This window comes from Balaenoptera ricei, chromosome 14 (assembly GCF_028023285.1).
Source record: "Balaenoptera ricei isolate mBalRic1 chromosome 14, mBalRic1.hap2, whole genome shotgun sequence".
Lineage (NCBI taxonomy): Eukaryota > Metazoa > Chordata > Mammalia > Artiodactyla > Balaenopteridae > Balaenoptera > Balaenoptera ricei.
The window spans coordinates 18798149-18821403 of NC_082652.1; the positions used below are offsets into that span (position 1 = coordinate 18798149).

Below are 23255 nucleotides of genomic sequence, written 5' to 3' on the forward strand. Positions count from 1 at the left end.
CTCCATTGCTCAGTTACTACCAGAGTCCTTGCCAAGCCTCTGCCCCTGAAACTTCTCCCTCCCTACGTGCAAAGTGGAAATGGCTGCTGTTTGTGCACACTCACTCCCCTGTCCACCTTCCCATAACACAAGGGTGGGCACTGGACCAGGCGGGGCTGGTGGCAGTACCCCACCCATCTTGCCACTGTGACCAGTTCAGTGTTGAGACCAGGATCCCACTGGACCTTTATGAGTCCTCCCAGATTTCTGAATCAATGGGGGAAGGCTCCCTTTTCTCTTTGGTCAAGACAGAGTTAGGATGTGAGGCTAGAACTGCCAGCTGCCATGATTACAGTGGGAGAGGACAAGGTGATTCCAAAAGGGAGCACACATGAAAGAAGGAAAGAGAGGGAAAATCCAGAAGGCCCCTGGCTCTAGTATGTATTACCAGCTGCACTCATGTTGGGTTTCTGCACTGTAACAAGGGGCCTGACTAGTATAATAATGCCAGCTACAAAGTATCCACTATATCAAAAGCACTGAAAGGAAGACAAGATTCCCTGGCATCAAGACTGTGGTAAGTGCAGGTCAATGTTCAAAATAACATGCATGAAAGAAGCTCTCAAGTTGATAACAGCATCTAACTCACTCTCTCTGGGAACAGGGGCTCCAGTAATTCTTTACTAGACTCCAACTGATACATCACAAAGGTATAACCTATGAGGGAACCACGAGGACTCTGAAAATACATTCTACAGGCCTCAAGTGGGAGGGATAGATTTACAGTCTTGTTTTTATTTTTTACCTTGAGCTGCTCAAGAAACTCACAGCAATACCACAGAATGTCTTTGATCTGTTTAATCCATAGGAGGGTGAGATCCTTGGAAAGAGCCAGGGACACGTACCATACCTACAAGCAGGAAAAAGAGAAATGTAATGGGCAGTTACAGGGATCAAATGACACACATTCCAGCTATTGGAATGGGACCAATTAGCTAGGTCCAGAGCCAGATAAGGCAGCAAGGAGGACTTATTTTAACACTAAACCCAAAGGTAAAAATAGCCTGGTAAGCGGATTTACCATCCTGAGTATGAGGCAAGAGCAGAACACAGCTTCTTGGATAATGCAAAGACTAAGGAATTCACCTGTACTTTGTTAATGTTTTCGATCCATTACTTATTTGCACATGGGTGTGAACACGCAGAGTCATACACAACAGTCAGAACATTCAACAGGAATTTTCAGAGGCAAACAGGCCAGCCTGAGGGGTCGTGGGAGACTTTCTGGCTTCCGCCCCACTTACCTTGGGTTCATTCTCAGCATCCGTGCTGCTCAGGATGCACCGACACAACTTCTCAAATCTCTGCGGAGAGGCAGAATGGGGGGTTATAAATCCTCACAACGAATGGAGAAATCAGAAAGCGGCAAATGTTCCGTGGGCCCCTGGCACGGATGTGCCGGCCTGATGCCAGATGACTCACGTCGGGATCCTATTTAATTCCGACTTGTAGATGTGGAGACCGAGGATCAGGAAGCCTAAGGAAAGGCTCTCAAACTGGTGACCTGCAGGCAGGATGAGCCCTACACGTGTTTTAGACTGGGGCTCCTTTTGAAAAACAAGATCAACCTGGCAAAGTTGGCCTGGATTCCTGCAGACTAGCAGCTGTCTCCTAAATTGTGCTCAGCCATTTGCCATTTTGTAAGCACCACGGATATGGACTTTTGCCTCACAAACTGTCCTATCATCACTTTCATCTGGAAATGCAAAAGCAAGAAAAGTGGTACACTCCGGCTGTACCAACCCTGGATCCACCCTTAAAAGAGGTGTGGCCCTGGCTGCTGCCCTACCAGACTGAGTTTCCTCCTCTGTCAACAGGCGTCACCGCCCTGCGCCTGCCTGTCCTCATCTGCGTGACTGTGTTTACTGCCAGCGTCCTCCTCTCTCTCCTGCTGGGCTACAGGCTCCTCGAGGCTACAGACCTTGCCCACTTTGTTTCCTTCTGGGGCGCCGTACCCAGAAGAGGGTCTGGCACATGTGAAGCTCAGCAGTGATGGATGCCTAACCCCCAGGAACACAGAGGCCCTCCTCAAGGGTCTCCTTAGTACTGCTACAGATGACTAGCCGCTCCCCTGGAATTTTACTTTCTAGGCTGATTTTTCTAACTCCAAAGGTACAACTAGCCTGTTTTGTTTGGTTTGCAGGATTTTAAGAGAAATTTCAAATTAGCAGCCAATTTTTACAAATTAGAAAACTGAGTGTCAAAGAGCTCTGGAGTGTCTTTAAAAAAATCAGAGTATCAGTCCCCCAGTGGCTGGAGCAGAGGAGCGGCCACCCCTTTGATGGCAGGCCACAGCCCACCTCTTCCTCCGATGTCCTCACCACCGCCTGTCAGTTACCATTTATCATGACTTGTACCATGTGTGTCTCATAAATCTGCTAACCTACGCATCTGAGGACAAGTGCCTTTAAGAGTCAATGTGAAAACAATCATGATGATTCCCAGCACTGGGCATAATCCCTACGAAACAGGTTCCAAGAAAACAAAAGGGGCAGGATGCGGGGGTAACAGAACCTGCCTCATAGAGTTGCTGTCAGGACTAAATGAGTTAACATCTCTCAAATACTTATAAAAAGATCTGACACATAACAAGCATGATGTGAGTTTGCTATTATTATTTTACCTCATCATCCTCTTTAATTCTGAACAAGAACAGCAGTTTCCTGGCAGTCTTAAAAATACAAAGTGCACTTCTTTTACTGGACCCAGAGTCATCTTCTTTAAAAAACTCATCAATCTCTCTCCTAGGGAGGGAAGGGTAAAAAAAGACGTTTTAAATTAGGAGCTCATAGCAGCTGGAAGGCTGTTCAAGAACTGTAAGAGAAGAGCAATCTGTTTTGTTTTTGGTTTTTTTTGCTATGAATTGGAAACAAAAGAAAACGTGCTGAGGAGCTACTGACACCCACCTGATTTCCCTTTGCAGTCGACGCCGACAGAGAAAACTCCGTACGTGGGCCTGAATCTCCACAGCTGCCCTCTCCCGCTCCTTCTGCACCAGCCTTTCCTCTCGAGCCTGACGGGCTCTATCAATGAACCAAGCTCTCGAGGTCTGAGAAACAGTGAACATGTTTGCAAACTTGCACAAACCCTGCAAGGAAAATGGCAAGTGGCTGATGTAGGTCATTGTATGAAAAACACTCACGGAAAGGGGCTCAGGAGCAAAGGGCAGGAAGGAACTTGGGCAGCAGCAGAAAGCTACTCAGGACCCCCCAGCTCCCTCCCAAAGGGCTGATAGCTGTCCCCGCACAAGTCCCAACTTCCTGTCAGCTCCTTTCATGCAACTCCCCAGACCAGCGATGCTTTTTCCTGTATTAAGTAATCACATTTTTTTAAGAGAAAGAACAGAGTGCCTGGCATAGGGTCCGGCTCTGCAATGGTTTAATGAATAAACAAAGCATGAATCAATTCCACCCACAAAGCTCTAACTCAAACCAGGCATCCTCTAAGTCAAAGGTCCCTGGATATTTCACTGAGCAGTCAACTTTTATTTTGCCAAGTAAAGACTTGAGGGAAAAACATTAAACATAATTATTACTGTCACCATTATCTTATTCATCCATTCACTCAACAAACATTTACTGATACCTACTTTGTGCCCAGCACAAAAGAAGCCTTTCATTTTTTTTTAAAGGGCCATTTAAACACTAAAAAAGCCAAAGGTACATGATTCCAGAATGCCAGACAATCCATTAAATCGAACATGTTTGGTTTTAAGCGTAACTTATTCTGTTGTCCTTGCCGTTCCCATCCTGCCAAGGGCTAAGGAAGACGTTAGGACAGAAAGGCCCCCATGCACGGACTGGTATTTTTGGACAGAGGCTCTAAATTAGCCATTGCATTTTAATCTAAATCATCAGTAACTGTCTTTTCCCAAAGGGATGGCTTTGGCTATCAGCCTAGAGCACATAGCACTGATCCACAGAGCCTCCCACACTGAGATGATGTCTTTAGATGCTTGAAAACTTTGTCATTCTATCCAAAATATATAATCAGACCAGCTGACACAGGCACTGAAATGAATTACTCAGAAATCTAGACTTCTTGTAAACCATCTCTTTACCAGGTTACCTCACTCAAAGCAGTGTCCACGTGAAAACATCAAGGATAAAAAGGTCATGAGAGGCTCCTCCCATGTCAACACATCGGGGGACCTCTGTGGCCCCTGTTCAACACTGATTCACATCTGTTAAACAGTAAGGCTTTTCCTACACGTGGGTCTCTCATCAGTAATTCTCAAGACAAAGGAACATGGAGACAGTCCCTCATGGGGTGTCGGGGGGGAGGAAGCAGAAGAGAGAGCCTCTTCCCAATAGTAAAACAGGAGGTTGCACACAAACTGTGACTAAGTACCTGTAAGACTATCTTGAAGCTTTTACCTGATGACGGGAGGGAGCGTGAGAAGACAGGCAATAAAAAGGTACCAGTCTTCCAAACCATTCACTCTGCCCCAGAAGTGGAAGTCAGGAGCACTCACCTGAGGACCTGCCGGTGACGCAGAAATGTCAGGTAATCAGTCATTAGTGATTTTGCACAGGGCTCACAGCTGAGGACAGCTTCTCACTTCAGAGGAGCTTGTGTTTTCTGGCAGAAGCAGAAGGAAAAAAATCCAGATTTAGGATTAGTTTTATAGGTAGGCATCATATACCTTCCTCACTGAGAAAAAGTAATAAAGACAGTGCCTCTGGTTTTAAAAAAACATCTGCGTCCTCTTTAGTTAATGTTGGATCTAAATGGTAGACGTATCTCCCCAGTCCTCATAGTTTAAAGGGAATAGGTTGAGAATAAGCCCAAAGAAGTTGCTGAATTAAAGCTGTAAATGTTTTGTGATGGCAACCAAGGATAACAGAGGGGATGACATGTTTAAAAGCCATTGCAAATTATGTTTGACATTTTCAGCAAGTTGGAAAATTATTTACGTCTAAGAAATGAAAAGGAGGCTGGCTGCGAACCAACACTGTGACAGAGCCCAAGGTCATACTGCTTGCCACACGACAGGCCAATAAATCGAGAGACGAGTTGATGGGGCAAGGAACAGCGATTTTATTTGGAAAGCCAGCAAACTGAGAAGATGGTGGACTCATGCCCCAAAGAACCATCTTGCCTGAGTTAGAATTCAGGCTTCTTTTATACTAAAAGGGGAGGGAGTAAAGTCAAACGTTTCCTGGTTCCCATCAGCCTCCAGAGGGGGGTGTGTTAATTTCTTCCTCCCTGCAGTCATTCAGAGGTGGGCCCGGTCAGGATGTTTCCTGTGAGCTAAACAAATGTATTTTAGCTTAATGCTCATTACCTGGGAGGCAGGGTTCCCAGAGGTGGGCCATTATGTATAATTTAAGCTTACAGGCAACATCCCTTTAGTGATTAACTTGTAATAGAATACAAAGGGTTCTTCCCTATTACAACATGATCCCAATTACTTAACGAAAGAGAAAAAAATCACGTGCGCAGGTAGATACAAAACTGGGGGGAAAAAACACTTTAGGAATGGTTGTTTTAACTAGTGAATATAACAAAAGAGAAGCAGACTCACAGATATAGAGAACAACTGGTTACCAGTAGGGCGAGGGAAGGAGGAAGGGGCAGTATAGGGGTAAGGGATTAAGAGGTACAAACTGTAAGGTATAAAATATGGTACAAGGATCTTTAGTACAACATGGGGAATATAGCCAGTATTTTATAACTACAAATGGAGTAAAACCTTTAAAAATTGTGAATCACCATATTATACACCTGTAACTTATATATAATATTGTACACCTGTAACATATATGATATTGTACATCAAGTATACTTCAATATTTAAAAAAAAAGAATGGTTGTTTTGAGGTAGGGGAACTGTGGGAAATTTTGCTTCCCTAACTAGTCTGTTTTCCGAATTCTCCACAGAATGCATGTGGTAGGGTGACATGGCACTGTGAGTCACACAGAGCTGGAGCCAGCCCCTAGCTCTGCCATGTACCTCGGGGGAGATTATCTCGGAGTCGTTCTGTCTTGTCTGTTAATCAGCTTAGAGGTCGATCATGAGCACTGAATGAGATGATGACATCAAGCACCTATAGAGGTGGCTGACGGGGCCCACAGTCAGTCTAATTGATGTATTATTTTTATAGACACAAAGATTTTCTTTTTAAAAACTCTTCAGCAGAGGCCCTCATCTGTACAGGCACTATGGTTCTCTGGGTAGGAAATAACAGTCACCCGTTAAGAGTTTTTTCTATCCCTGGGTGCACTAAGACTCACCAGTCTTGTCACTTGGGCTATGAACCCTGGGCCCTGTTTATATTGGGTAACAGCTTCAAGGTCCTGAGAGCTACAAACAAGCCGGCCCAAGCCATGAGCACAATGGTATACTCTTTCCTTAACGTGGAGACAGTCCCTCTTGGGGGGCAGGGGGAGGAAGGGGAGGGAGCAGAAGGAGAAGAGAGCACTTTTTCCCAATAGAAAAACAGGAGGTTGCATGCCAACTGTAACTAAGTATCTCTAAGACTATCTCAAAACTTCACCTCTCCCAGCGGGCCCTGCAGGATAAGATCCCTTCCTTGAGATCATCATCCCCTCGGCAACGCTATATGTTGGTTTCTGTTTACACCACATAATGGTCTATACTTTGCAGTTCTTCAAATTCTTTTTCACCTCCTCTACCTGCATAACATCTATTACAGTTCATCAATCAAATAAAAACATATCAGAAGTATTTATTAAGTACTTACTCTGCTAAATGTCCTGGAGAATCAAAGAAAAGGCTGTGTGTAGAAAAGGCTGTGTGTAGCAGAGAAAGCCTTGGATCAAAATAGCCCTTCGTTCTCTCTAGTTCTCGTTCTACCTTATTTGGCCAAGTTACTTATCCTCTCTAGGCCTCAGTTTCCTTATCTGTAAATTGAGGATAATAATAGTACCTGCCTCCTAGAGTTGCTAAAAGGATTAAATGAAAATTTACCCTTCTTGTATCTCGATTTACTCATCAGGATAGTGTGATTAGATTAAATGGGAAAATGTTAATAAGGAGTATCTGAAAGCAGATAGCAGGTAAGTGAGCTTTACCGTTCTGTCCCTAAGAAGTTTACAATCCAGTTAGGGAAACAAAAATGTTATAGGTGGAAAGATTAGGAAACAAGAGATTGGTGATAACCAAGATGGTCTGAAAAGCAAAAGGAAACATGTTGATTTGAGTACCCACTGCCTGTCAAGTCCTTTCTATGTGATCTCATCTAACAAGAAGAGCAACCCTATAAGATCATTTAATATCTCCCATAATCCCACTTAATATCTCCCATAATATCTCCCATAATCCCAGAAGGGGCAGAGTCAATATTTTAATACTGAGTCAGGACTCTTCTCTACTTCTATAGTTCCATGAGACTGTTCAAAATCAATCTTTTCTGGATCAGGCCAACTTCATGGAGCACTATGAAAGAGCCTGACAGTCTAGGGAGTGTAGTCCAAAGGTGAAGCACCATAAATAACTGCTATCTGAGCCCAAGACAATTTTCCGCTTATGGTGGGAATAGCTGGGCAGCCAAGTTGAATGACCATCACCATTTGTTAAGGGTGGATCATGGTTCAGACACTGTACAGATATTTAACCACCTCTGTCTTTTCAACTCTATCAGGTCTCAACAGTCTAACTTTCTTAAGAATAAGCAACAGGTTTTGAAGGCTACAGCCTATGTAGGTGCATGCTATCAAAGCCCACCTTCACACAGAGAAAATGAAATGTAGAGAGGGACATGACTTGTCAGAGGTCACTAGGCTCCTGAATTTGAACCCACTTCTAACCCCAAAGCAATTATTTATTTTAAGTGAAACAGAGAAGATCCAGGGACGCCACTATTCATGGAAGGCAAAGAAAAATCGAGAATGCAAGGCTGCCCGTGGGGCTAAGAGTCAGATTACTACCAAGCTTTTCTTTATTGATATGATTAACACCAGCTGCTTCCACTGAGAGCTGAGTGTCAGACATGGTTCTAAATACTTGAATTACACAACACCCTTCGTGACACGAGCTAATTACTCCATCTTACAGAGTTGGAAACTGAGGCTCACAGAGGAGAAGGAATTCACCCAAGGTTACAGTGAGTAGGGTTCGAACTCCGGTTTGGGTGACTCCTGCGGCCCGGCGTCTTTCCTCGGCATCAACAACCACAATAACAAATCTTTTTCGTCCAGCGCTAGTCCGCTTTAAAGGCCTATTGCCCCTTTTTATCTCATTGGCCCCAGAGATAAAAAGGTCACGGAGAACCCCTCCCCCTCCCCACCGCCCACCGAAACCTGAAAGCCAGCCCCCAGCACCTGCCCCTCCGACCAGGCGAAGCAGGGACCCAGCCCCAGGGGCACCTCCCTCCAAGTCCCCGGCCCCACTACCCAGGGAACCCACAACCCTGTTGCCACTCGCTACCCGCAGGCCGTAGACCTTTATCCGCTCGAGGTCCCCGCGGTCGGGGTCGGGGCCGCAGTTTACCACCGCCTCAGCCCAAGACCCCCGAGCTCTGCCTGACCCGGGGCAGGAGCCGAGGCCCGACCGCCATCTTGCCCCGGGGTGTTCACTCTGAGAGCTCCGTTGGGAAACAACTATCCAGTCCCGGAAACGACAGTTCCGAAGAGCTTCTTCGTCCGGAAAGGAAAACCTCCCTGCACCTTGTCCTCCTCTATGGAAGCCGAAAAAGCGGAGCATTAGGAGCGGGATAAATGCCTGACCCAGCCGAGGAGAGATGCAACCCATTCCAGCCAGGAAACTTGGAAGGAAAGCGGCCGATATCTAGGAGTACAACGGACCCTTTAGGAAGATGTCCTCTGCGGGGCGGAAGTGGCGTGGCCGAGTGCGGAAGTTCCCGCCCCTGCCCCGCCTCCGCCCCAGGCTCACGCGAGCTGGGTGTTTCCTGTCTTTCTTAGTCTGGGTTTGGAGACTCCGGCGCCCTCCGGCTTTTCATGGTAAGGAGGGCGTTGCCCGCGGACTGGGGGCTCTGGGCGGGCGAGAGAGCGGGGCAGAGATAGAATAAAGGGGGCAGGGACCTAGAGGAGGGGGTTTGATGAGGGACTGTCGCGATAGGAGAGAGGCGGTTGGGGGAATGGATGGGGGGCGAGGCCAGGGGTGGGGGAAGGGCTCTGGACGGAGAAGTGTGTGTGTGCGTGTGTGCGCGTGTGTGTGTAGGGGAGTGCTGCGCCTGGCTGTTGGGGGATCCGGGAAAGGGCATTTGGGCTTGGGGAGTAGATATGTGCATGGATGAGTAGGGGGGGCAGTTTCTGAGACTTGAGCGCTGGTCGGAAATGAGAATTGGTGATTGTAAAGAGAACAAAGAGATGTCACTGAAGATGGACATCTGGAGTGGAAAATGAGGATTTGGGCAGGGTTGTGAAGGAGAATGGGTAGTTTATGAGAGGGCGAAGTGGGATTCCTTGGAGCGGAGTGTTCGGGGTTTTTGGAAGTTGTGCTAGAGTCGCTGGGTTTCGGTGAAGTGGGGACGAGGCTTCCAAGTGCGTCTGAACACACGGGCCAGTGGAGCGGAGGAAAGAAACCCAGGGAGCCCGCCGGCGGGCGTGCGCTCGGTGCTGGGAACTCCGCGGAGGTATGATGCCAGGGTCCTGAGGTCAGGGTACCTTCGCCACGGAATCCAGCGCCTTAATTGGCGCCTGGGTACCTATCTAGTCACTTGCGTCGAGACCTGGGGTGGCCACACCTAAGGAGCTGGGGACGTCTCACACTCTTATCTTCTAGCTGTGGGAAGTTTCTCTGTGCTTGGAATCCTTCAAGGGTCTGTTCTTGAATAGCCCTTTTTCCCTGGGTGGGAATGACCAAAGTTCAGCCCAGACCCTCTTTTTACTTGTTTGCCCCAAGTCTTTAACCTGGCAAGTGCAGTCTTTAGGGAACACCGGTCCCAAGGCCAATGTTGAAGAAAAAAATGATTCAGCCTGTATCTGACTTTGAACAGCTCCATTTTGTGCAAAGTAAGTTCCACTTGAGAGAGAGAAGTCATTAAAGCAGTGGTTCTCAAACTGTGGTCTCCAGACCAGCAGCATCACCTGGGAACTTGTTAGAAATAGCCAAGTTTTCTAGACCTACCAGACTACTGAGTCGGTCTGGGGGTGGGGACCCGCAATCTGTTTTAGCAAGCCCTGCAGGGGATGAGAGTGATGATTTCTTGATTTGGGCTCTGTAATGAGAGGTGCATGAGAGTGGGAGTCAGAGGATCCTAATAGTTCTGGTACTTACTTTTCTCCCCTTAAAAATGGAGTGATGATAACGTTTTCCTCACTAGCCTGCTGAAAGAAATAGGCCAATGGTTTGTGTGCTCAACACAGGAAGAGAAAGTAATTAGACAAAACTCTTGGAAATAGCAGTGGCTCTCCTGTAAGTTTTGGATGCAGAATAATGCTGCAGTTATGTGGTTGGTTGAATTTATTTTTATTTTTTATTTTTTTCATAAATTTATTATTCATTTTTGGCTGCATTGGGTCTTCATTGCTGCGCGCGGGCTTTATCTAGTTGCGGCGAGCAGGGGCTACTCTTCGTTGTGGTGCGTGGTCTCTAGGCGCGTGGGCTTCAGTAGTTGTGGCACACAGGCTCAGTAGTTGTGGCGCACGGGCTTAGTTGCTCCACGGCATGTGGGATCTTCTCGGACCAGGGCTCAAACCCATTTCCCTTAGCATTGGCAGGCGGATTCTTAACCACTGCGCCACCAGGGAAGTCCACTGGTTGAATCTAGTTTTGTTGAAATGGAACAGCAGACCTCTGAGTTGTAGAAGTGCCCTGATTTGGGGGGTAGGGGGAGTTTTATAATTAGCCTCAAGGCAGTGACTCTTAGCTAGTTAAAGGAACACCTGAGCTTTGTGGCTGCACATTAAAATCACCTGAAGAGCTTTTTAAACACTAGTTTCTGAGTTGCCGCGCCCTTCCCCAATTTGATTAATTGTTCTGGGTGAAGCCAAGGCATCAGCACTTTTTAAGTGCACCCAGGTGATTTCAGTGCAGCCAAGGCTGGGAAGCTCTGGCCTCAAGAACAACTTGAGCAAAAGGGAAGCTACGCTAAATGCTTAAACATTTATTCCTTGAGGGTTATTCTGAAGATTATAGCTTTAACTTCATTTTGCAAGTTAGGAAGCTGAGACTCGGTGAAACCATTTGTCTGAACGTCACACAGAACTGCAGTTTAGGTTTGCTGAACTCTTGTTCAGACCTTCCACACACATCTCCAACACACACACACACACACACACACACACACACACGACAGTTCTACTGAGAGAGGTAGAGGAAACTTCAAAGGGTGAGGGATTTGGTGCCTTTTTTCCTGTTGTACTTGCCTGGGTCTCCTTTCGAGTCAAAGGTTTTACCCCTTAGGCTGATTTTTATTTTTTAAGCATGCATACAGTTGCTTCTTGTCTGTGTGTGGCCTGAAGCTGTGAAGCAGGGGCCTGCTTTTGTTTCTGATGCGGTTTGTTTTTCTGTGTGGTCAGGAATTCATAGGGCTCATAGAGCCAGAGGTTGGGGAGCTTCTCCAAGACCAGGAAGTTAAATATAGGTTGATTGAAGTGGGGTGACACAGAACTTTTAGAACAGCGCGTTGAAATCTTGGCTGCACATTGGAATCACTTAGGGAGTTGGAATTCTAAAGTGCTATTGCCTAGCCACACCCCCAGACCAATTGCATCAGAATTTCCCTGAGTAGGGCCCAGGCATCAGGATTTTTTTTAAATGGAGAGCCACTGTTTAGAATCAGCAATAGTATGCTCAGGGGAGGTGGGAAAGAGAAGCCTGGACTTATTGATCTAACTAGAATAAACTTCTGATTGAGTAGAATCAGTAACCAATACTGCAAGTGTTAATTACCTCTGTTTCTTGTAACCAGTCGAGCTCTCCTGCCTCACCTCCCCAACCTCATTAAGGATGAAACAAAGGCAGGATCCCAGCAGGGATGGCTGGGGAGGCCTCGGAAGAGAGGTTTGCTGTGAGAGGCTCATTGTCTACTGCTTTGTGGCCTCCGCTCCCTGTGACTCAGGCTTAGGGATGAACACAGCCAGAATCTTTTTTCCAAGGGCCTCTCCTAGTATTGAAGTGACTGACCTTTGGAAGGGTGGGCTCTGGAAAAGTTCAGGGCTTTCTCTGTCTATTTGGAAGTCTCAAGCTAGATAGATCAACATGGTTTCTGCCTTTATCTCTTAGTGATTCGGTCGAATGTCAGTAGACCTGGAAATGGACTTCAAAGAGAAGATAATTTGAGACTTGGAACACATTCCCAGATCATCGTAGTTTGAGTGCTTTGCGTTGCTCTGAGGCAGGGGCTGGGCTGAGTGCTCTCTGGGGCATCGCTCACCGCAGCCCTGGGAGGTGTGGCCGCTGTCCCCACTCGCTAGACGGGACTAGACTCAAACAGCTGGTAAGTGGCAGGGCTTGGGGCCTAAACTCAGGTGTGACTTCCAAACCCAAGCCCTCAGCCACACATGACCTCCTGTCTTTCTTTCAGAGCTTTTTTGTACTTTCTGAAGAATGGGGGGTGGGGCCCCCTTTCTCAATTTCTGTGTCATAGCTCTGTATATACCAGGCATGACCATTGATAAAACCATGGGCTTGGGACCAGGCAGGACTTGCCCACATCCTTCACTCGCTTCCTCATCAAGACACCTCCGTCACCAGTGCAGTTGGGGAAGTGACTGATTGTGGGCTGAGGTATCCAGATGCACAAAATGGAAATACTGATAACTGTCTTCCAGCATTGTTTGGATTTAAATGGTAGTATATGGTGATAGAAATTAAAACAGTGGTATCTCCTGGAAGGGAGGAGTGGGAAAGGGCAGGGAGGGGCTTTCTGGAGTGATGGAAATGTTCCCTATCTTGATTTGAGTAGGGGCTACATAGATGCATAAGTTGACCCAAACTCATCAAACTCTACGCTTAAAATACACTTTAGCGTATGCAAATTGTCTTTAAAAAGGTATTGGAGAGCAAAAACAGTACAGCACATAAAATTATTCTTTATGACTTTGTCTGTTTCACGGTAAGTGCCTTACAAAATGCTATACCATTTCCCCAAAACATATTTATTTATTTATTTATTTATTTATTTTTAAAAGAAGATCTCTTATTTATTTATTTATTTACGGCTGTGTTGGGTCTTCGTTTCTGTGCGAGGGCTTTCTCTAGTTGCGGCGAGCGGGGGCCACTCTTCATCGCGGTGCGCGGGCCTCTCACTATCGCGGCCTCTCTTGTTGCGGAGCACAGGCTCCAGACGCGCAGGCTCAGTAGTTGTGGCTCACGGGTCCAGTTGCTCCGCGGCATGTGGGATCTTCCCAGACCAGGGCTCGAACCCGTGTCCCTTGCATTGGCAGGCAGATTCTTAACCACTGCGCCACCAGGGAAGCCCCCAGAAGGCCATTCTTCGTCCATGTCATTCTGCAGTGCCCTGACAACAGTGGGTTCCCCAGTGGGTGATTTCCAGGCCACTCTTTTGAGGGGATGGAGGTCAAGCAAGTTGGCCATTGCCTCTCCTGTCACTGGTGGATGGCAGGTTGCCACCCGTTAGTCCCTTAGCCCATTTAAAAAATAACACTTGTGGGGACTTTCCTGTTGGCGCAGTGGTTAAGAATCCGTCTGCCAGTGCAGGGGACTTGGGTTCGAGCCCTGGTTCAGGAAGATCTCACATGCCACGGAGCAACTAAGGCCATGCGCCACAACTACTGAGCCTGCGCTCTAGAGCCCGCGTGCCACGACTAATGAAGCCTGCGTGCCTAGAGCCTGTGTTCTCAACAAGAGAAGCCACTGCAATGAGAAGCCTGCGCACCGCAAGGAAGAGAAGCCCCCACTCACCTCAACTAGAGAAAGCCTGTGCGCAGCAACGAAGACCCAACACAGCCAAAAAATAAATAAATAAATAAATAAATTAAAAATAAATTCTAAAAAAAATAACATTTGTGTTTTACCAGCTATAAATGTAATACGTGTTTATTGTGGGAGGTCTGAAAAAGAAAAGCATAAAGAATAAAAAAAAAAACAAAAAACAGTCCTTTTTCAGTCCAGGGTATAGTTTTAAAGGTTTTGTGTTGTCAGTGCCCTCCAGCTGAAACCACCAAGAGCGTGTCTGTAGTCATAGTTGGGTTTGTTTCCTTGGTGCATTGAGGGAGAACTGTGGAGAGTCTCAGAGGACTCGGGCTTCTGGTGGGTGATTGTGGGAAGGACTCAGGGAAGTGGGGCTTTGCTCTGTGTTGAATGCTGCCGGGAAACAGGGCTAATTCTGGGATTGGGTCTTAGTAATTCCTCACTTGAAGGCGGGAAAGATGGAATGGGGCTCTAATTGTTAAAGAAGCAGCCATGACTCTTATTGGTCATTTTTTGGGGGACAATGTCCTTGTTTTTGTCTGTGTTCAGACATAATTACAGAGCGGCCTCGCTTGTATCTTGATGCGTCAGCCACCGAGTTGCCTTGTCTGCTGGTGATGTGCTGTGAAGTCATTCACATTCTGTGGGAACCCCGAGGCCTCGGCGTGAGTGCCGGGCCAGCTCCTGGCCAGCAGGGGCTGCCTTCTCAGTGCTGTGCTCCAGATCCAGTAAAGACTCAGCCACTCTCGGAATCTCCAGCTATAGAATGTTCCCTATTCAAGAAAAGTTTTCTACTGGGAGTTTGGGATTAGCAGATGTAAACTATTATACATAGGATGGATAAACAACAAAGTCCCACTGTATAGCACGGGCAGCTATATTCAGTATCCTATGATAAACCATAATGGAAAAGAATATTAAAAATATGTGTGTATAACTGAGCCGCTTTGCTGTACAGCAGAGATGGGCACAACATTGTAAATCAACTACACTTCAATTAAAAAAAAAAATTTTGGAAAAAAAAGTTTTCTTTGAATACACACATGCCAGGTACCAGTCTCCTTTCCTGCGTCTGCTTAGATCAGACGCTGCATCCATTTCTCTGACGGGGATGTACATGGTCGCTGGCAGTGCTCTTCAGGGAGGCTCAGCGGATCTTGCTGGTTGGGGTAGCACTAGTACAGGAAGTCTCCATTTTGCAATAACTTGCTTCCAAGAGTTTTTATGTCTTTTGTTGAGTCCTTAGAAACACTTTTTCCCTGTAAGGGAATGGTAGTTGAGACCCCACTCAATTTCCTGAAAGTTTGTTTCCTGGGTAATTCAACTGCAAAGTGGCACTTTTAGCTGTTCCGTGGTGCGTGACAGTAAGGAAACGAGACCTTGGCAGTGCTTTGGGCCGCTTTAGGATACAGCCAGGGTGTTCATTTATACGGGTAGTGGGCACAAAGGAAGTCCTTGTAATGCAGGACTTAGTGGCAAACTGGTACTTGCAGGGTCAGCAGTGAAGCCAGTGTGTGAGGCTGTCTGCGTGGAGTTTGGGGCAGGTTGGGGAGTGCATGCTTCTCCCCATGGGGCAGCCGACGCCCCAGCTCCCACCACTGGTTCCCCTGCTGGCCTAGTTGGCCTCTGATGTTAAGAGAAGCCAGAAATCCAGATTTTCCTGTGAATTCTCCCAACTTGTCAACGCTGGGAGCAAACTTTGTTTTCAATGCAGTATACGCTTGGACTAAGCAGAACACATCTGGAGGCCAGCTGCAGCACCCTGGCTGAAAAAAGTAAATCAGGCCTAGTGCTGTGACCCTAGTGACCCCGTGTCTGTCCCCTGGCAGGAAGAGATGTCAGGAGAAAGTGTGGTGAGCTCAGCGGTGCCAGCGGCTGCGACCCGCACCACTTCGTTCAAGGGCACAAGCCCCAGCTCCAAGTACGTGAAGCTGAACGTGGGTGGAGCCCTGTACTACACCACCATGCAGACGCTGACCAAGCAGGACACCATGCTGAAGGCCATGTTCAGCGGGCGCATGGAGGTGCTCACGGACAGTGAAGGTAAGCCCAGCCTCCGGGGCCTGGGACGTGCTTGTGGTCGAGGGCTTCCTTCCAGTTCAGAAAACCAACGTGAAACAGGCAGTGTCCACAGGCCCAGGTTTCCTGTTGTGCTCAGTGTTACTGGGCGTGCAGGGAGCCTTGAGAGTGAGTAACAGGGAGACTGGATCTAATCGGGGGGGCGGGGGGGAAGGGGAGGTGGTCAAGGAGGGCTTCCCTGAGGAGGTGACACCTAAGCTGAGAGCTGAAGATGAGTAGGAGTCAGCGGGATGGGGGGTCATAATCTCGACTTAACTGTTGATTTGCAGTGTGACTTTGAGAAAGTCACTTCCCCACCCCAGGCATCAGCTCTGTACAGTGGATGCTGGACTGGCTGCCCTGGTTGGCTCTCTTCCCATTCTCTCGGTCATGATTCTGTGATGTCAGAGTGAAACTGAAGTGTGACAGAGGTGGGAGTGTTTTCTCTGGACCGTTGTCCTCCTAGGATGGGGTCCTGATAAAAGACTCACAAACCTGGATTTTGGAGTCTCAGCTCCCCATTTTCTTGTCTGGTGACCCTAATCAAGTTGTTTAGCCTGTTGTTGTCTCATTTCTCCATCTGGTAAATGGGCACAATGAAACCCACCCCGGGGGGGCTGCTGGCCCATAATAAGCATTCAATATATGTATATTCAATGCGTGGGTTTTTTGTTTTTGTTTGTTTGTTTTTAGTTGCGGCATGGGAACTTAGTTGTGGCATGCGGACTTCTTAGTTGCGGCATGCGAGCTTCTTAGTTGCGGCATGCATGCGGGATCTAGTTCCCTGACCAGGGATCGAACCCAGGCCCCCTGCATTGGGAGCGTGGAGTCTTACCCACTGGACCACCAGGGAAGTCCCCAGTGCGTGGTTTTTTTTCTTTTTGTGGAAAGTCATGTTAATGAAGGGCAAAGGATTGTTTAAGATGGTCCTGCTTCCCGTAACTACTTCCCACCCACCTTGAACACTCAGACCCCTGCAAGAGGGAGCATCTTTCCCTGGCTGGGTTTATGGGGCAGGTCACATGAGGTTTAAAGATGGCCCCATCCTTCATTCCTTGGCCTGAGCTTGCTTGAGACCAGGCCAGACCACGGCTTGGCTTGACCCTACCTTACCTGTTTCCGAGGCTGGCCTCTGTGCTGACGCCCCTGCCTTTCTCGAGATGGTAGTTCCTGGGAGAGTGGCGAGTTTTGACGCGGGGTGGGATTGGGGGCCCTGGGCCTGGTGTGCACAGCGTGTTCTCCTATCCTAAGAGGACCGCACCCTGGACTGTCTGCTAGTGGGGGCGTCTCCCTCTGTGTCCTGGAGAAGCCAGGCTGCTGCGGGACCTGCAGTCCCACTTCCCTGAGTTCCCCACAAACTCAGGTTTCTGGCCCAGCAGCAGGTGAATGAGGTCAGAGCCCCAGAGCTGCCTCCGTGCCCCACCCAGAAAACGCCAGGGTTTTTATGAGTAGGAGGATCCCCTCTGCTGGGCCGCACCCAGAATTGCCCGGGAGTATTTGTGGAAATCAAGACAATAGCACCCCAGCTGCTGAAGGAAGTGGACCTTATCTGAGACCCCAGGATTGTTGTGGCCTTTCTTCCGCCCTGCCCAGTCTCTGGCGGGGCTCAGGAAAAGCGGCTGGCTCGCTTCAAAGGCAAAGTGGAAGCCGTGTCTCCTTGAGAGCCCTCACCTTGGTGGCTTGATGCTGTGTCACAAAGGAGACAGAGTCCACAAGCTTTCCCATCCCCCAACTGGGAGACGCACGAGAGTGGAACCAGTGGGCCTGCGCAGGCTTCTAAACAGCTGCCAGAGGATGTCCTTTCTCGGTGCTTCGTGGAAAACCCAGCATCTCTAGGGAAGCAGTGCTGCCTTTGACACTCCAAACCTCAGCTGTTTTCACTTCACAGAACTCCAGCCCCCTTCAGGTCATCACAAAAAGCTCACAGTATGGCCTTTTATGGGTTTTGTCTCATTTAAGCCTCACCTTAACCCTTTAAGGGGTGGCTGCTGTGGTTATGATAGCTAAGTGAGAAATGCACATCTCAGAGAGGTGAAATGCTTTTTCAAAAGCTACAGGGCTGGAAACGATGAAGCTACTGAACCCAGGACTTGCTGGCTCTTACTGTCTGTCGTGCGTGGTCTGATGTGGGCCCAGCCCTAGGCCTGGTCGTCTGAGTGTGGCAGCCTTATGGTCCAACCACCGGCTTAGAGATGAAGCCCTTTTGGGCCTGGGATGTCAGGCTGGGTGTCTGGTCTTCCAGCCAGCGCTGTGCTGGCAGAGCAATCCTGTTGGCCCCTAGGGAGTACCCTGCCCAGCCTGACCTGTGGCCTAAGCGTGCCCTTGGATCTACAAAACGCGGTAGACTTTCTGCATCTCACAGCTTCACCCTGGCCTTCAGGCAGGAAGCTTGTCGGCAGCAGTGGAGTTTGCCACAAACAGGCCCAAATGCCAAGTGCGGCTCACCCAGGCGAGTGAAGCCAGCAGGACGGCATGCTGGTTAAAGAACGAGGGCTCTGAAGATATTGAACAGCATATGCATTGTGTTGCTAGAAATCTGTACAGGATACCTGAGAAGCTGGTTGCTTCTGGGGAGGGGACCTGGGGTCCTGGGTGGGAGGCAGACTCTCTTGCACTCCACGCCCTTCTGCCTGCCTGAGTTGTATACCGTGTGCACGTAATTCCTCAACAGAGAGGAGCGTGGGTGTTGGAGGTGGAGCTGGATTTGAGTCCTGTACTGTCACATGGTAGCTGTCCCAGCTAACCTCTGTGGAGCAGTTTCCACGTATTGGGCATTGTGCTCATACAGGCTCATTTGCTGTTCACTGGTGACGTGACACTGGGCGAGTGACTTTTTCTCTGAGCCTCTTTCCTCATTTCAAAGTTGCAAATGGTAATGCTTTTCGGGCTTGTCATGGGGATTACATGAGGACGTTAGAAAGCCCTTGACAGAATGCCCGGCACTTTGGGAGACTCAGTAAATGTGGGCTGTCTGTTATTGCTTTAGTCCTGCCTGGGCTGGGGTGTAGAGGGGGCGGGGTATGGGGAAGTGGTCTCAGCACGCTGGGGAGAAGTGGCCTGCCTTGGCCGTGCGGGATGAGGGTGTGGCGGTCTCACGTTCCCCCTACAGGGGTCGCTCTTCTGAGAGGACACGGTGGCAGTGATCAGGCCTTTCCCAGACTCCTCCCCAAAAAGGTTCAGTTCCTGCAGTGCTAGAATTTCTCCTGGAGCCCTTGTCATTGCCGTCATTGGCGGGTGGATTTATGTGGCACCTTTTGTAACACGACTTCTGTCCGGCCCTCACCTGTAGTTGCCTGCTTCATCCCTGTTGCTTGTAGTACTTTCCCGCCTTAAATGGTGTCTGGTCTCTGGCTAATGTTTTTGGAGTGAGGAAGTCTATAAACTAGATCAGAGAAGAGAGTCATTTATCTAATTATCAGTACACGTTCCCTAGAAAACCAGTGGGGCAGTGTAATAAGCGGGAAAACTGCAGTACCCGTTTCCCTGAGCTCTCCAGGCCTCCTGCCTTATGCAAAATTCTGTAATACGTTGAAAGCGTTTAAACTGCATAATGTAACAAACTCCCTTGTGCCCCGACTCAGACAAGGACTAAAACATTACCTGGACCCATGGGGCTTCTCTTTACTCTCTCTGCCTCTCTCCCTTCCAGCGATAACCTCTAAGTAGCTTGACTGTGGGGTCACTGGGGTGGATTTCGGTCTTTGCTGCACAGTGAGTCACCCTCAGAGCTAAACCTTGATGCCTGTCGTCCGTCCCCCCCCCGCCCCGCCCCCACTCCTCAGCCAGATGTAACTGGACAGGGTGTGGTGGGCATTAGGACTTGAAGAGCTCGCCGTGGGATTCTAATGCGTGGCCAGGGCTGAGAACCACTGGTGTGGGGCTTTGCACGGATTACTGTTACTACAACTGTTTATGTCCGTAACCACCGTATAGTTGGTGCATTTTTAAACATCATATAAATGGTGTTATGTGTTATAGCTTGTACGTAGCCTTTTAGCTTTTGCTTTAGTGAGCATTATGCCTGTGAGATTGATCCATGAAAAAACAGCTCTAGTTCACACATTTCCCTGAAGTAGAGCGTTCCATGCAGTTTATGGATCCATGTTCTGTGATGGTTATTTAGGCCGTTTCCAGCGTTCACTGTTAGGAATATTATCATTCTCCAGCACTCTCCCAGTGCATGTGTGGGCTCTGCTTCCCAACCTTTGCCACATCATGGCACACCCAGAAAATAATATTTTTACTTGGGTGAATGAAGAAGCTCTGGAGTCCCCAGGCCCCAGCCAGCCACCCCAGGGCCCACAGCATTAAGATCCTACCCACCACCGGGAGCTCTGTCCTGGAGTTGATTCCCAAGAGGGGAATTAGGGATCATGTCCTCGGCTTGATTAGATATCAGTGGCTGTGTCAGTTATCCTCCCCACAGGGGTCTGAATTTTTGCCAACGCTGGGCACCTGTCATTGTTTACTTACTGCCAATCTGATGGTTATGATATGGTACTTTGTTGTTTTATTTAGCATTTCCTAATTTCCAGTGCATTGAGTGACTTATGTTTATTGGCCATTTGTGTTTCATCATTTAGCTGCCAGACAGTATCTTTACACATTTTCCCGTTTTCCTTTTTTTCTTTCTTTGTAGAAGTATATATTCTGGATCATATTTCTTTGTGGTCTTATGTTGTAAATATCTTCTCCCGATCTGATTTGTTGACTTTGATACCTCGAAGTTTTTACATTATTTTTTACATTTAGGTCTTTGATCTATTTCAGTCAGTGGTGCTCAACCAGAGATGATTTTTGACCTGGAGAGTCTCTCCATAACAAAGAATTACCCGGTCTAAAGTGTCAGTAGTGCTGAGGCAGAGAAACCCTGCCCTAGAGATTCTGATTCAGGAATGAGGCTACTTCCAAGAGTCTGAATTTGTAACAAGGACCCAAGTACCTTAGGCAACTTATGAACAGGCAAGTTTGGGGACCATAAAAGTCTAAATACCTTAGTATGGAGAAAGAGAGGTCAGTGAAAGCTCCCTGGAGGAGGTGGGGGAGGGAAGGAGAGAGGAAGTACCTGGTCTGCTGGCGGGGCTGGGAAGGGGAAGCCCGGCGGTCCAGTCCCCCGACTCTGAGCCAAGCCTCCTCCCAGGCACCCCAAAAACCACGCAGACCCCCTTCCTGGGGGCTGGAACATTCCGCCTCTGGATGCCGCTGCCACTCCTCTCTGTTCTCCAGTGATGATGACGTATGTAAAGGGCTCACCATCAGAGACCTAATTTGATGGCTGCTGGCAGACCCGGCATTGTGCTCTGTGCTTCCGGTACATTCTCTCATCTCACCTTTATGCCAGCCCAGGGAGGAACCATTTTTAGAACAGGAAACTGTCGGACAGAGAGGTTAAGTGAGACACCGACGTCATCCAGCAAGTAGGTGCAGAGCTGGGTTTCCAGTACAGGCCTGTGCTGTCTCACTCAACCCGTCCCAGAGCCTCCGGGTCTACACCCCTCACTCTTCTTCCCAGCCCTGCCGAAGGGGCCGGGGATCCCAGGTCGCCCCGACCTGGCTTGGCTTCCCTTAGCTTGTCTATATGCTGGGCACTGGAGCTGACTGTTTCAAAGGGATCGATTCCTGCTTTGAAAGCAACTAAAATATTTTGAAGTCAAAATGCTAATTGAAACCTCATGGAGAGTGTGCCTGGCTCTGCTCTTTTTTTTTGCCCTTATTTGTCCAAAGTATGATTCCTTCACCACAAGCATTTCCTGACAGCATTCTTGAGCCAGAGCCCAGTGTCACGGTCCGCCTGTTCGTTTATGGAAACTCTGGACTGTCACTTGGGTAATTGATTTCAGGGGCCCTCGTTCTTTCTGAGCGGCTGCGTTGTCCACGCATCAAAGGCAGACGAAGACATTTTCTTCCCAGAGCAGCAGGGTGGAATTTGTTGCCCTTTCTCCCAAAGACTGAGGTTCTACGTGTCTTCTCAATTTCGTATGATGAGAAGAGTTTTCCTACGAGTTCCTTGCTTGTTCTTTGTGGTTTAGTTCTGCCTCCCCAACTTGGGAGTGTCCCTGAACCTCTCTGAGCCTCTGTTTTCATCTGTGGAAAATGCAGGGGAATGAGCCTCCGTCAACAAGAACTGTTGGGAAGATAATACGGTCTTTCCATACCTTGTCAGCTCGCTGGAAGGAGAGCACTTGATCCACAGTAACACAGGGGTCACAAGCTGGTGGCCAGCAGGCCCTGTTTTGGCTGCCCTGTGGTGGGTTAATGACAGGTTTAAAAAAAAAAAATCAGTTTGCTGTTCTTTAGAAGTCAGGAGATTTCACAGGGAAATCTGCATTTTTGGCTTCTCCTGGAACCTCAGGGGCTCTCTCAGCCCTGGGCCTCATTCCTGCCTGGCCAGTTTTGGCTGGAGCGAGAAGCGCCCCCTTGGGGGCGGGGGGAGGCAGGGCCTGTGCTGTGGTCCTCCCTGCCCACCCGCACTTGGTCATCCTGTGTGCTCAAGGCCCCTGTAGGCATCTAAGCTGCGGAACAGATGCTGAGTCCGCACTTTGTTGTCTCGGCTGGAGAAAGGAGTGGTTGCATAATGTCCAGCGGGCACTGTCGAGGCGAGAGGATTTACCACACCTGGGAAGGCCTCGTTGTCCTTCCTCGGATCCAGGGTCTGACTCCAGGCCACACATTTGCTTTGTGTTTGCCGAGATTGGGGATTAACTTCTCGCTGTACTCAGGAAGCCATAGCAGCGTGCAAGTGCCACGCAGAAGGCTCTGGAGGGACGAGACGGGACCTTTAACCAAAGGCCCAGGAACCGCGGACTGAGGAGTAGTTGCAAAGCGGAACGTGGAAATGGCCTCGTTGTCAACTCTCCTGGTGATGGCGGCAGAGAACACTAACTAGTGCACTAGAACACCTGAGCACACTTGGCGGGGCTGGACTCGGGGGAGGCGGGCCGACTTGTGACCGGACGTGAGAAGGTGCCTTGGCTGCTCGTGGCCTCCATTGGCCTCTGCCGCTGATCCGGGGCCCGGGGTCTGAGGAGGATTTGGGAAGACATAGTGGTCTTAGAGTGGAAACCTGGCTCATTTCCCAAATTGAGGGAAAGCAGGGGCAGAGAATGATGACTGATTCCTGTGTGAACCTCCTAACTTCCCTGGGCACTGGCGTTTCCTCACCTGCAGTGCGCAGTAGGAGACTTGGGGCCCCCTTCCCGGGGTGACCCTGCTTGTCAGGAAGGCCGGGACTTCTCTGTCTGTCTGGCTTCACGTTTTCTCTTGAGATGTACTTGGTCTTCACTTCATCCCTACTTCCCCTTCTGGTACCTCCTCCTCCCCTTCCCAGGCTCCAGTCCTCTTTCCTCTTCCCAGT

General features: G+C 48.8%; 2 protein-coding genes across 12 annotated transcripts in view; one reads left to right on the plus strand and one right to left on the minus strand.

Annotated features, from left to right (window-relative positions):
- UBE3B (ubiquitin protein ligase E3B) overlaps positions 1–8591 on the minus strand; it is a 56313-nt gene extending 47722 nt beyond the window's left edge. For 3 of the 6 annotated variants that reach the window (XM_059893606.1, XM_059893605.1, XM_059893601.1), the window contains exons 1-7: positions 8432–8591; positions 6747–6795; positions 4514–4620; positions 2946–3127; positions 2663–2783; positions 1284–1343; positions 785–889 (exon numbers count right to left, since the gene is read on the minus strand). In XM_059893606.1, coding sequence (XP_059749589.1) covers positions 785–889; positions 1284–1343; positions 2663–2783; positions 2946–3106 — 447 coding nt within the window. In that variant the 5' untranslated portion in view covers positions 3107–3127; positions 4514–4620; positions 6747–6795; positions 8432–8591. The remainder of the gene's footprint in view (positions 1–784; positions 890–1283; positions 1344–2662; positions 2784–2945; positions 3128–4513; positions 4621–6746; positions 6796–8431) is intronic. The other 3 variants (XM_059893603.1, XM_059893604.1, XM_059893602.1) reach the window with 3 other exon arrangements.
- A 296-nt stretch (positions 8592–8887) lies between these two features.
- Positions 8888–23255, plus strand: part of KCTD10 (potassium channel tetramerization domain containing 10) — a 37805-nt gene continuing 23437 nt past the window's right edge. For all 6 annotated transcript variants that reach the window (XR_009497153.1, XR_009497151.1, XR_009497154.1 and 3 more), the window contains exons 1-2: positions 8888–8964; positions 15673–15886. Coding sequence is in view for 2 of the 6 variants with exons in the window: in XM_059893638.1 (XP_059749621.1) it covers positions 8962–8964; positions 15673–15886 (217 nt within the window). In the remaining 4 variants the exon portion in view is untranslated. The remainder of the gene's footprint in view (positions 8965–15672; positions 15887–23255) is intronic.